Source organism: Centropristis striata, chromosome 23 (assembly GCF_030273125.1).
Source record: "Centropristis striata isolate RG_2023a ecotype Rhode Island chromosome 23, C.striata_1.0, whole genome shotgun sequence".
NCBI classification, from domain to species: domain Eukaryota; kingdom Metazoa; phylum Chordata; class Actinopteri; order Perciformes; family Serranidae; genus Centropristis; species Centropristis striata.
In genome coordinates this window covers 16,116,287-16,130,321 of record NC_081539.1, presented here as the reverse complement: position 1 = coordinate 16,130,321, position 14,035 = coordinate 16,116,287, and the positions used below count along the sequence as shown (strand labels likewise).

General features: G+C 37.8%; 2 protein-coding genes across 2 annotated transcripts in view; both read left to right on the top strand.

Annotated features, from left to right (window-relative positions):
- The first annotated feature begins 35 nt into the window (after positions 1–35).
- On the top strand, positions 36–6,904 carry myd88 (MYD88 innate immune signal transduction adaptor). Its single transcript, XM_059327314.1, has 5 exons — positions 36–784; positions 3,877–4,008; positions 5,296–5,473; positions 5,833–5,924; positions 6,021–6,904. The coding sequence occupies exons 1-5, from the start codon at positions 469–471 to the stop codon at positions 6,173–6,175; spliced, it is 873 nt and encodes a 290-aa protein (XP_059183297.1). The 5' UTR covers positions 36–468; the 3' UTR covers positions 6,176–6,904.
- Positions 6,905–7,357: 453 nt separating this feature from the next.
- Positions 7,358–14,035, top strand: part of oxsr1b (oxidative stress responsive kinase 1b) — a 47,621-nt gene continuing 40,943 nt past the window's right edge. Inside the window, exons 1-2 of the mRNA XM_059326831.1 lie at positions 7,358–7,545; positions 7,773–8,050. Of these exons, the coding sequence (XP_059182814.1) occupies positions 7,981–8,050 (70 nt within the window). The 5' untranslated portion in view covers positions 7,358–7,545; positions 7,773–7,980. The remainder of the gene's footprint in view (positions 7,546–7,772; positions 8,051–14,035) is intronic.

Here is a 14,035-nt window from a genome sequence, read left to right as displayed (position 1 = left end):
TATACATTGCAGTAAATTACACCTTACTCATCATTAGAGTGTATTTTAAAGTTTTATTTTATTATTAATGTGAGAAGGAAGAGCTGAGCTTCCTGGGGCAGTAGAAGAAAGGGGAACAGAAACACTTTAACACCCATTTCTAATTTTCCACTAACATCTTCCTGTAGTGCCCACTGCTGCAACACAAAAAATCAGTTTTGTTTCTGTTTCCCAAAGCCGTATTACAGTTAAAGAATAATTATAGCGCTGTAGTCTCGTGGAAGTGCACTTTTTGAGCAATAAAGGTGAACAGTCAGTCTCCTCCCCCCGTGTGACGCAGTTTGCAGCAGTTTGCGTCACTTCCTTGTTCTGCTGTCAGGTAGGCAGTGTGGGAAACTAACTTAGTACTTCATAATACGCGGTCTTGTATTATGATGGTCACCCGCTTTTATTTTTACTGAAGCCTGCCGACTTTGAAAACTTTACAACATGGCTTGTGTCGACTCAAAAGTTGACTTGTGGACAATTCCTCTTATTGCACTCAATATGAGTGTGAGGAAAAAGTTGGGACAGTACCTGAACCCCAGGACCACCGTGGCCGCGGACTGGATGACGTTGGCAGAGGCCATGGGCTTCACTTACCTGGAGATAAGGAACTTTGAGGCGTCAAAAAGACCGACCCAAACGGTCCTGGAGGACTGGCAGGCTCGATCCTCGGATGCGACGGTGGGGAAGCTGCTGTCCATCCTGTCGGAGGAGCCAGTGGAACGAAAAGACATTGTGGAGGACCTTCGTCCTTTGATAGGTGTGTTGGAGTCTTTTGGAAATTGTTTAAATTGCTTATATTGTCGATACAAAAACACAGTGCGTACTAACTTGTAGCAATGGTCGTTTTCAGCGTCTTTGTACTTCAGGAAATGATTCATATGACCGACCCCCTATATTGCACAAGTATGAGTTGCAGTACTGAATGTACTGTGCTAAACATAATCTGACTGTCCATAATAGGTATGATACAGGGGTTATGGGTCAATATGTTCCGATATATTGCGATACTGTCAGCAAAATTATACATTTTTGATATCTAATTATACGGCAAGGGTAAAAAAAAAAAATACACCATTATGTCGTCACCCTGTTAAAATAATCGCCTAACTATTTTTTTTTTTTCCAAGTTTTGCAGGAAACACAAAAAACTTCACCAAAAGTGTAACATGACATTTATTGATCATTTCACTCAAAAAGGATGTAACAGAGGATGGCTATTGGCATAGTAATATGTGTAAATTATGTAACTTAAGAGAAATAAATGACTTAGGCAATTTTTTGAACGTGCCTTTGTGACTTAAGCAAGATATGGTGACACTTTATTTTGGAGGTGTCTACATAAGAGTCACACAAGCCTGTCAGAAACATGACATGACAAGTATCATGAGCATTAATGTTACTTCAAAGTGTCATTAATGTTCATGACACATCCCATGTCATGTTTATGACACACTCATGTCACTCTTATGTAGACACCTTAGAGTAAAGTGTTACCAATATTAGTGTCAGCAATAAAACACTGATAAACTAAACTGATAACTAAACAATCTCCTTCTAGCTCTTCTTTGCTGGGTTCTTATCTGATGCCTATGAATGTGGCAAATTTTCAAAGAAGTGATGATGTTAAAGGGGTAAAATCACATGATCTGATCAACTGAAGATGTGGGTGATTTTATCATAGGTGGCCGGCGTCATGAGGAGATGATTTAGGCAAAAAAACCCAATTTTGACAAAAAATGACTTAGGCGATTATTTTTACAGTGTGACGATATGCATAAAATCGTAAAAAGAAGTTGCATTTTTATGCAAACAGAACAGTGGGATCTGCATTTGCATTTATCACAGCCACTGGAACATCAAGTCATTTGCATTTAAGCTATTAATTAAAAATCCACAGTATTTAGAAAGATAGTATCATGTTACTCAAGTATATCGATTTTTTTTTACACCCCTGGCGCTGAATATACAATTCCAGCTTGGCAGTTATCAGTATTTCTACCAATTTGTCCTCAAAATGCACTCCAGATAATTCAGTCCACTTTCTACAATAGCTCCCCTAACTTCCTGTATGCAAACGTTTGTATTGTGGAATGTAATGAAGAACATGTACTAAGTTACTGTACTGTACAAATGTTTGCTACTTTTACTTTACTTCACAAATCAAGATTTTGCATAAAAAGTATAAGCATTTATACAATATTTACCCAACTGTTCTCAAGTACAGCTGAAACGTTAAATCTATTAATCCATTAGCAGATTGTCAGAATATAATTGGCGGCTGCTTTGATAGACATTGAAGGCACTTTCTAAATTATTTTGAATAATTTTTAATTTTTGGGGTGTACATTTGCAATGCAGGACTTTACTTTTAAATGTTCTTTTTAGAGATACATGATTCTCACAGGAGAGTGATGCTACAAACATATGATGATCTTATGGAATATCATTCTAAGGCCTGACAACAATATATAGTTTCCCCTTGAAGTACTTTAAGTACAATTTTCTGATAATTGTTACCTATTTTTACTTTAGCAAGATTTTAAATGCATTTTTTTTGCTTTTAGAGATGTGGTTCTCACAGGGCAGCTCGGCTACTAACATATGATGATATGACCTTCAATCTGAGAGAGAGAAGATCTCATTCTCAAGAGAGACATGTTAAAGAAACACAGCAATATGATGCAATGTTACAGACAGAACAGGAAATGTATACAAAGTCAAAAGGACGCAGGTCCTAATGTGCTTAGTGCAGTGCTGAATTGTTATTTCTAAGAACTTTAAATCTATAAAACTGTGAATAAGAACAAGCACAGACCCCCATAGAAATTATTTTTAAAACTAGACCGGGAATCAAGTTGGAAACCTGCAGTTTGTTCCAGGTTGAAGGGAAAGAGAAACTACCTAACAATTATAACAGCAATACATATTTTAGGAACAATTTGCTGAGATTCTTTTAATAAAAGTAAGGTTTTGAATGCATGGGATTTATTTGCAGTGGAATACAGCATATTTTCACAGTGTAGTATTACATTTTTTAAATTTTACTGTGTACTTGTGCTGCTGCAACACCCGAATTTCTCCCATGGGGATCAGGAAAGGAATATCTTATCTTAAAGGTAGGGTTGTCACGATACAAAAATTTTCAACTCGATACCGATACTCAGGAAAATATTCAATACTCGATACCATTTTCTTTTTTTCTTTTTTTAAAGATGATTTTTTTGGCATTTTTGCTTTTATTGAAAGTGATAGATAGAAAGGGGGAGACAGAGGGGAGGACATGCGGCAAAGGGACCTCAGGCCGGATTCGAACCCGGGTCCGCCACTAAAGGACTCAGCCTTAATAGTACGCGCTCTACCAGTGTGAGCCACCAGGACGCCCCAATACTCGATACCATTTTCGATACCACCAGGATAAAAACAAAGACCCCAAAATTTAACAGAAATATTTGTATTAACAAGAAAAATGCAACATGTAAAAATTAATAGAACCACTAGTTGAATATTTATAATAAAACAGTTGTGCAAAAATAAACTGCAACTATGATAACAAGCTTCAGGTCTGAGGTAGTGCAAAAAATAAATATAATAAACAATAACAATTAGAACAATATTTTGAGGTTGTATGCTGTGCACAATATTAGGAAAGCTTAATAAAAATAACAATAACTTAAGTGTTCATTCCTTGGCTAGGTATCGATACTTTTGAAAATGAGTATCGTATCCGGATACAACGTTTTAGTAGCGATACTTTTGACAACACTACTTAAAGGATCTAAATACTTCTTCCACCACTGAATATTCATGTTTGTGTGTGTTTGTTTTTTTTATACATGTTTTGTGTACCAGATGAGGATGTCAGGAAGTATTGTGAGATGCTGAAGAAGAAGGCTGAGCCTCCAGTGCAGGTCCCCGAGGTGGACAGCTGTTACCCTCGCACCGAAGAGAAGCTTGGTATCACCCTGCGGGACGACCCCGAGGGTCAGTATTTGTGTAAAGTTTTATCTTTCTTTTTAGTCAATGATAAATCCAAACAAAAGCTGCAGTGAATCTCTCCTCATTAATAAGGTCACTTCAGAAGCACATACTGTACATGATTGAGCAGCTAATCATTGCTTCTCTAAACAAGATGTATTGCTGATACATTTGTTCAATGTATCCATTCATTCTGGTTAGTCATAATCAGAGTGGTAAAAATGTATTACAGAATTACTCTACTTAGGAACAATCCTCATACTTTACTTGAGTATATCAAGTATGCTCAATTACATTGTATCTTTTACTCCACTAAATTTATTGGACAGCTGTAGTTACTAATACTGGTTACTTTGCAGAGTAATGTTTCACCCATAAAATATATGAACAGAAAAAGTAAAAATAAAAATATGATGAATTACCCAACAGCATATAAAGTAGTTCAAATAAACTCCCAATTGGGCCTTTTTGTATTAAGAGAGTTTAGTAGTTTAAGTACATTTTGTCGATAAATCTTTTAAAAGTAAGTACATTTGATAATTCAGAATTATTAGTACAAATTAAATTGATGATTTGAGTCCTTCTTTCACCACTGGTAATACAGAAATGTAACTTTTAACAAATTACTTACAGTGTTAACTACACTTTAAATTATTGTATTAGAATAGACAACGTAAAATGATGTATAATGTACAGTTTTGTTGGTGTAAATAATGACTTGTTAGAGGGCAAATGCACAGCTGTTGTGTGCATAAATTAATGCCGCATAAAAAGAGTGAAAATATAAACTTTCAGTAAAGCAGTGGTTAGTTTTTTTTCGGTTGCCAACAATCAATGGGGTTTTTTCATTCTTTAACAGTTTCCATGCTACCTGGCATGGTGTCTAGACATACCCCTTTAATGTCATGCAGTGGAAAAAAATATTAAAAATGTGTAACTTTTGTAAATAACTTTTGTAAAGCAGTTATTAAAATGTTATTTGTATTTGCTCAAGACAGACTTTAGGTAGTGATAGCAGCATTATTCTCCGTAGTAAGGCATCATCCTACAGGAGAAGTTCCAACACGTTTCCTCATCTAACAGATCTGAGGCTCAAATCACTCTCATCTTAACCACCACACCGTTACGTTCTTTCCGCTGCACAGTCTTGTGGTTTCCTTTGCAGTTCTCACGAATACTCTTTTTTTTCCATTTGATTTCTGTGTTACATTTTGTCCTGGGTTGCAAGCTGTTGTGCAATACTGGCTTTATAAAGTTAAATAACATTACTGAATCTGACTGAAATGACTCCAGGTGCTCCGGAGCTGTTTGATGCCTTCATCTGTTACTGCGAGAGGGACTTCAGCTTTGTCTCTGAAATGATCCGCGAGCTGGAACAGACGGAGTACAGGCTGAAGCTGTGTGTGTTTGACAGAGATGTCCTCCCTGGCTCCTGTATATGGACCATCACCAGTGAACTCATTGAAAAGCGGTGGGATATTGACACATGCTAACAATGTCCAGTACAAACAAACAGGGCAGTCACTTTGGCTAAATCCTGTGTTTTTTAGGTATTCTTCGCATGCAATATAACTTTTTATTTTGCACAGTCATTTCAGCAAAGGATGTGAACCAGGCCAGCTGGATATTAACTGCCAGAAAACCATATTCCATCTGTTAATAATTTGTAAAGGGTAGAATAGAAATAGAAATTGAAAGTTCACAGATTGACATGAAAGTTTCAGTCATTGCAGAAAGCTAGAAAGTTTATTTATAGCAAGAAAACATAGTTTTCTGCCTTAAAATCTCCCTAGTTTCTATATTAACTATAATATTTGACCATCTGTGCAGGTGTAAGAGGATGGTGGTGGTGATTTCTGATGAATACCTCGCCAGTGATGCCTGTGATTTTCAGACCAAGTTTGCTCTCAGTCTCTCTCCCGGTAAGTTACATATTTGTCATGTTAAACAGCTTCCTTTTTCTGACCCATGCCCTGTGAATGCATGCAACTTACCTTTTATTATTTCTGCTTTTTCAGGAGCTCGAAATAAACGCCTTATTCCAGTGATATATAAACCAATGAAAAAGCCATTCCCCAGCATCTTGCGCTTCCTCACCATATGTGACTACACCCGGCCCTGCACACAAGCCTGGTTCTGGACACGACTGGCCAAAGCTCTGTCACTACCATAATCATGCGGTTAATTGTGTATAAATGTTGCTTTTTATTCCATCAAAGGGTCAGTTGGAAAATTACCAAATATCACATGTTAAAGTATGTGCTGTTGCTTGTGATCCACATCCTGCTGGCTTGTGAACATGCTTGTAATTTACTCTGTGTATACAGTTTATATTGTAGTGCTTTTTCCTACGAAGGAACCAGTGATTTCTGTATATTTTCATTATAACACTTAAACTGCACAAGGATACCAAATATCAGTAAAGTTTGCACTGCACACAGCCATTATTATATTTCAAGAGCAACACATGTCTTGCCTGCCACTGTTTTGTATATATATATATATTTGTGAGGAGAATGTGTTTTTTATTTGGTGCTGCATGTACTGAAGGCTCTGTGGGTTTTTTTTAACTGGCCACTTCCTCTCATGAGTCAACTTCTCGAAGAGATTGGAGGCTGAGAGGAAGAGCTATTGTGATTCTTCCACTTGTAAAATTTCACTGACTTCTGACACTCTCCCTTTCTCCATCTGTCATCAAAGTGTCTTTACATTTGATTTTGTAGTTTTGATATGGTCTTTTTTAAGACGGTTTAATAAAATGAGTGTATTCTACATTGAATAAATTGTCTGAATATTATTTTTTACTAAAATAATTATAATAATAATCAACATTTGTTTTTAAGGGCATTTGTACAGTTATGACAGTTAAAAATGTTCAGAATTTCACCAGCATGTGTCGCGATTGTGCAATAAAATTAACCAACAGAGGTGTCGCTAATTGAATCATGCCTGTAAAAAGAAAGGCTCAGTTCATTTTACAGTTAACACACGAACAACCAATCGCAGAGTACCGTAAGTGGTACTGTCCAATCACACAGCAGAGTGTTCCTGGAGCGACACGCTTTTTTTCACACGCTGTAATATAATCATAAATTAGGCCCTGAATATAACCTGTCAGGTAAAACTTGTTTGCCTATTTAATACTTTAACTCGCCCCATCAGTGAAATTATTCTGAGTGAGAATGTGCTGAGAGTGCGTTGTGCTATTTTGAGCATAAAAATATATGGTTTGTTTGCTGTGTGAAAAGAATGAAAGCCTGCAAGATTAAACTCTGGGCTAAAAATAGCCCCCAAAACAGCACTCCGCCATTAAAAGTGTGGCGGAAGCCAAAGGCTTGAGTCGCTTTGGTACACATTTTACAGTTCATTTAAACACTCGTTGTAGAACTTATTTTTTTTCCTACAAAATATAACGCAGATACAATTATGTATAAAAGTATTAACATATCGTCACCCTGTTAAAATAATCGCCTATGTATTTTTTTTTGTCAAAATTGTTGTTTTTTTGCCTAAATCATCTCCTCATGAAGCCGGCCACCTATGGTAAAATCGCCTACATCCTCAGTTGATCAGATCATGTGATTTTACCCCTTTAAGATAATGGCCTATGTCAAGCGTGTGACTTAAGCGGGTTTATTATGCCTAAATCAAAATAAAACGTGACTAATGCAATTTTTTGAACATGCCTTTGTGACTTAAGCAAGATATGGTAACACTTTATTACTGGAGCACAGTTATAACATGCCACACTCAATATGTCCGCCGGGAAGGTCCACATTTGCTCGGTAGGAATGCGGTAGGCGGGGCCGCTACGCTCGTGTCAAACTTTGGGAATGACAGGAGTGCTGCAGGATTCGCAAAGAAGGGGAAGTGTCGCCCTTGTTGGTCCTGTTTGGATTACTTTGACTTCTTTTTACGCGCAGTCTTTGGATTCAACACCTTTCTACAGATAGCACGGCCTCAGCAGACTCCTCAGCCATGTCGGAGGACCTGAGCTCCCAAACCTGGTCCATCAACAAAGATGATTATGAGCTACACGAGGTGATTGGTATGTGATCCTTAGCTTGTTAGCTTAACGTATGTGTTAACCGACAGATCATTTCTGCCGCTGGGTTCATTAAAAGACAGCTTTTCACAGCTAGCGCTATATCTTCCAAGTATACAGCGGGCAGAAGGCATCTTCTTTCTCTGACGCTACGTTAAGTTCATCACGTCTGGCAACTTGGCGATCCCAGCCGGGCGGTGTTGTGACTTGGAGTCAGTGAAATGTTTCCAGTGAGAGCGGGTACCCCGTCCGCTCGGGCTATGCCGAAGTCGTAAACGAGCGTTATACCGTTACTGTCTAGTCAGGCACTGACTATTTGCTGAAAAATAACCGCTTTAATTAAGGCAGTTTGTATGAACAGCTAGCTTAATATTTTCTTACATGTACTCTGGATAGAGAGCGTCGCATCTATGAAATTGCAAGAATTTTAAATCCATTTGTCACTGCTGGTGTATTGGGCTAAACCATAGGACTAAACCCAACATGCAGAGTAGCTTTTAAAGTGAATTTTTAAATTTTCTTAAAGTTATCTTTTGAAGACACTGCAATGTCAGTGCTGAATCAAAATACCAGCCATGTATAGTTACTGTATATAGACATGATAAACTTGTACTGTGTGTGTCACGCCCATTCCCAATTAAAATGCACTGGATATTCAAGCAAGAACTTTTTCCAAAACACCCGTGTTGCCAATGCAGAGTCCAGAGATTATGCTTCATGGTCCCTTCCGGAGTAGGGTATTGTTTTGGGCAATTTACTGCCTGAATTAATCCAGTTATGGGAGAGCTCTTTGGAGAGGATTAATCAGTATTAAAGGACTCCTAATCACGTCCCTCACAGAAAATGGGAGAAGTCATTTGATAATTTGCTGGGTAACATCATCAATAATACTCTATTCAAACCTGTCTTCACTAAACGTACAATCATGTTAATTATTGTAAGGCTAATGTTGATTGAGGTGGTTTCCTTTTTTTTTTAAACACAATACTTGCTTCGTGTATATGGCCATATTTCTTCTAGTGTGACAGAAGGCATATTACACCTTCCCTGTGCATTGTCAAGCCTTCTGGTGAGCCCAGAGGATAGTTTGGAAATGACAGCTTTTACTTTTGAGGGTCTGAAATGCCTGACCCTGCCCCACCTTTAGCTGACTTTGTTTAAGAGGAAATAGGAGAATAAGAAGGGGTGTGTAAGATATAAGGAAAGCATTGTCCTCTCAAATCAGTTAGTTTTTGCCTCTGGTTTACTTTACCTAAGTGGAGCGTACTTCCTCTACAGGGAATCTGTGTGTTTATAGAGGGTCCATTCTGCAAGCCCTGAACTAACCTTTTCTTGTATATTTTAAGAAAATTGGATTTAACTTTTCCCTATTTCTACATTCTCAATTTCTTGGAAATATTCATCTGGGGCACCCTACAATTGCACGCCCTGTCATTTAGCATGCACACAGATAAAGCCCCTCTTGTATAGAAACCAGTTCTGTGGCATTTCCCTACGCAGTGTGTGACACAAATTGTCAGCACAGGTTTGAAACTGCTAGGGCTATTTCAAGGTTGGACTGCAGCATGCTTAGGGCAAGGGATCATGATTATCAATTTAGCTTTGGAAATGAATTGTGCAGTCAGCCTAGTTTCTTCGCCTCGTTTAGAAATGACCAAAAGCTGATTACCACCAGTTGCGCTCTTGAATCTGAAGGAGTTGCTCTACCTTGTATATCATCTAAATTAGCAGAACCCTCTGTGTGAGGCTGTGTTCCCAGGCTCCTTGTGAACACAAGTTGAACAAGAAAACTCCTCCTGTTTGGCTGCTGTTCATATTAAACCTTGCAAACAGTCCTGTGGCGCTTTTGCTCCCTTTCTGCCCTCTCAGACAGTCTTTGCTTTATAACCATATTACGAACTTAAAAAAGTTGAGCTCTAGGTCAGATTAGCTGCAGTTTTCTCTTTCAGGCCTCCTGCTAGATCAGTGATGTGTTAAAAGAAGACAACTTTTCAACCAATTCCTTATCATGTTTAGTTCATTATCAGGACATATTGGAGAATAGGCTTGTGAAGACACTGAAGAGCTCTTGTTTTTGTTATCTTATAGACTGGGGATTGCAATAAATCAGTTATTTCCATCCACCAATCTTGACATTTGCCTTCAGGATTTCTCTAAACATAACGCCTACTCCTAAATCACAGTAAAGAATTTAACAACTGAGGTAGAAGCCTCAATAGGGAGGATTTGGTAACTGCAATTGCCTATGAAACAGCTAGAGTGAAGTCAGTAGTGTTAGTTAATTTTTAGGATGACATATTCTCAAGGTTGCACAACAGTCAGGGGCGTGTGTGGTGGTGTTTTGGAGTGTGTATTTGGGGAGGAGGGTGGGTCAACACAAATGAAGTATTGAGTTCTTCAATTACGAAATTAGGACAGACAGCTGTTTGTATTAGAAAGTTAATATAAATAGACTTTTTAATTTAGATCTTTCTCTGATTGGAGTGGCAGGTAACATGTGTTGGAGTCTCTTCATCACTTTATGCATTGGTACTGATACTTTAGATGGATGGATGGATAGATAGGTAAAGTATAAAGAAATATACAATACTTATTACAGTCATTATGAACAGTAACTAGGGCTCAACAGTAATGTTGCAAATTTGCCTTGACAAGCATTTTAAGAAATTAGCAACCAATTCTTGGCTGCCACTTCTTGAAATATAAAACATTGGGACAGCAAACGAATGCATTTTAATATTTGTTGCATTAGTGAAATTTTAATGTTGCTGTTACAGTCAGAAGTGGCAACAGACAACGCTGCACATGCGTTGGTGCTTTTCCTCATGTGGGTGTTTGACTGTGGGGCACAAAGTTTGACAAACCAGTTAACGTAGCAAACTAACATGCAAATAGATCTGACAACTGTCAAAGAAACGGATGAAACGAACGGAAAACAAAAAGGAAATTGGGAAAGTCCTGGGAGGTTAAATATCCCTGTATTTCTGAGCTGCAAAGCATACAACATAGACCTCAAGGTCACTAGTCCAGCGTAACATACTGTAATACTTACTGTAATAAAGCTTGTATTCTTTTGTCACTTTTACATTATGCTGACAGCATAGTATCACAATTACTCAAAATGTGAGGTGACTAAAAATTTTCATATTTTCAGTTTCGGCAACCAAAAGCTGATGCATGGTTTCCGGCCTGGAAACCACTTTTAAGAGTTAACGTTGAGCCCTGTTAACCTAAATATAAAGTTTGGGGCTTTTGTTATACCAAACATACATGTGAGATGGACATAGTGCAAGTGGTGCAATATTAAATGCAAATTATACTGAGGGCTAAAGTGCAGTTATGGATCCAGTCATTTAATCTGGAAAGAGGTTGAAAGCTGTATGAGTTCAGGGTGAGAGTGTCTGCATAAGTGTTGTGAGTTTAACTGCTTATGGATCACTGACTAAATAGGAAAAGTGGGTTTTATTGAATTAGCCGAACCTGCAGTGTGAGAGTCGTTTGTACGTCCAACACTTAAAAACCTAAAGATATTCAGTTTATTATCACATTTGACAAAAAGAGTGTTGAGCCGGGTCGTAACAAGAGAAGCAGAAGCTTAAAACAGAAAATATATAATACTAAAAATCTCAACAGGTAGTTGTAGTTAAACTTTGACAACTAAAACCACCCCTGCTCCACACTGTATCAGAAACAGTTCAGGAGATAAACTGTATGATGCTGCGTGATCCTACAGCTTCTTTGCTCAGCTGGAAGGTTGGTGTTCTGAGGATGGCCCTGCATACCCAGCAGAGCTATTGTTTTGGTAACTTCCCCAGGGAAAGAGGACTTGTTATTACATGGTTCACACCCACTCATTTCACCGCACCGAGCATTGGATCATACTGGACAAAGCCCATAGGAAATGAAAAGTACAGCTTGCGTTCTCATTCTGGATCAAACTTTGGATCATTCATGTTGGCAAATGTGGACTGGAAACTTTCTGCTCACACTGTTTGTATCCACCAGTAACCATGTTTCCTCCCTGTTGCTTGTCCTGTCCCTCAGATGGTTTAAAAAAAAATGTCAGTATGATTATGTCCTAGCAAAGTTAACACAATTGCAAGCAATCCCGAGGCCAACGTTTCTGTTATTTATTTATCTGGGATATCAGGGGAATACACACTAAAAGGCAGAGGCCACTGGTGCATGTGTGACATTTCTCATTGTACCTTTGAATAATGTGTGGAATGTCAGCCAGATATACAGAGGAAATGTAGTAAAAGACGACTGACGTCAGGCGCCAAACTGGCCTGGCGAGAGCAGGAAAGACAAACTGGGAGCTGCTGCCACTCTGCTGTGCTGTCCGACTCCTTGAAGAAAATAATTCAAGGCCAAGCTAATCTAATAAGATATTATTGTGCTGAGCACTGTGAACTTCTTTACAGTTGAAAAAAATGAATGAAAACAATATAGGCCCATTATGTGAGGTATCATTATATTTGTAGTCTAAGAGCTCTTTAATGAGACCTTGAGATTCAAATTTCCTGTTGGCATTTTAATGGTCTTTGAGCCACTTTAATGACTTTAATTAAGTGTAATGCTGTTGCTTTGTCTGCGTCCTAAGTAAGCTGATTATTCTCTCGAGTCTCCCTTTGTTGTTTTGCTATCTTACTTATTTAGACTCCACAGAGATGCACCAGAACATGAAGAATGCAAACATTCCATACTCAGATGTCAACTCCCTAAAGAGCAAACCTGTCAGCTTACGGGCTAATGGCAAAGCCCTCACTGGAGTGTTTAGGGTTAAACACTTAAGTTCATTGTAAAGAAGAAGCTCTTGCTCATCCCATTCACCCATTGCCAGGTTATAGTATAATGCTCATAAGGCTTCTCATGCAAAGCTTAACTTGTTTTGAGGAAACATGCTTACAGAAAACATTGGCTGCTTTTTCAAAGATCATGATTGTTTTGTCAATTTGTCACTGACAGGACTGATGTCTTGCCCTGTCTGTCTGCAACTTTTTTCACTATCTAGAGTAAGGATGGGCATTATGTCAATATCCTCGGACCGTTCTAGCTGTTCCTATTATTCGCATTTGCCCAAGAAGTCATTATATCCACATTATTGATGATTATCCTGGGATATACCGTATATACTGTAATAGATACCGCTGTTCCAATTCTAGAGTAAACCTTTACATCTAGAACTTGAACACATTGTTGCGCATAGAGTTTATACAAACCAAATGTGTGGGAAGTTAATAAATCCAAACAAAGTCACATTTAAACACAAATAACAGAAACCTAAACTTGCAGCACAGTGTATTTTAGGAATCAGACAAATTCACATGATAAATGGAAGCACTAACTCTTGAGTTATTGCTGGGATAATTACAAATGTTAACTATTGTAGACAAAAATGATTCATTTGCAGTATTTGTGCTTTGGAAAAATGTGGTTTCTTTGGCTTTTAGAGGTTTTTGTGACATGTTTTGGGGTTTATTTGGCTTCTGACACACTTGGCTTCTGATGTATTTCTCGAGGATGTTTATCTCAAATTGTTAACGAAAAATGAAATGGAAATAATATGTTCCAAAAAAAAATCATACACTTCATCAAATCATACAAAAACATGGAAACAAATGAAAATCAACAAACCAAAAAGCTTATATAACTTGGTCACCAGCTACATCAACACATCACATTTTCAGCTGGCAGCTGCATCATCTTCATTTGATTTTGCCTAATGTGGTAACTTAATATATGGATTTGATTTAGTCATTCCCTTCCAAAACAAGTTAATTCTTGTTGCTGGGAAATAGAGAATATCAACAGAAGAACTTTGAAGTAGTTTTTTATCTGTTTTTGTAAAGAGCTAACTTCTTTTTGTAATCTATTCATTTATTAAGTTATTTGGAAAAGAGAAAAAAACACCTACTGTTTGATATGCAGCCTTTATGTCGATGCCAGACTGTTTAGCAGATTAGATGTTGATCTGACTTTTACAAA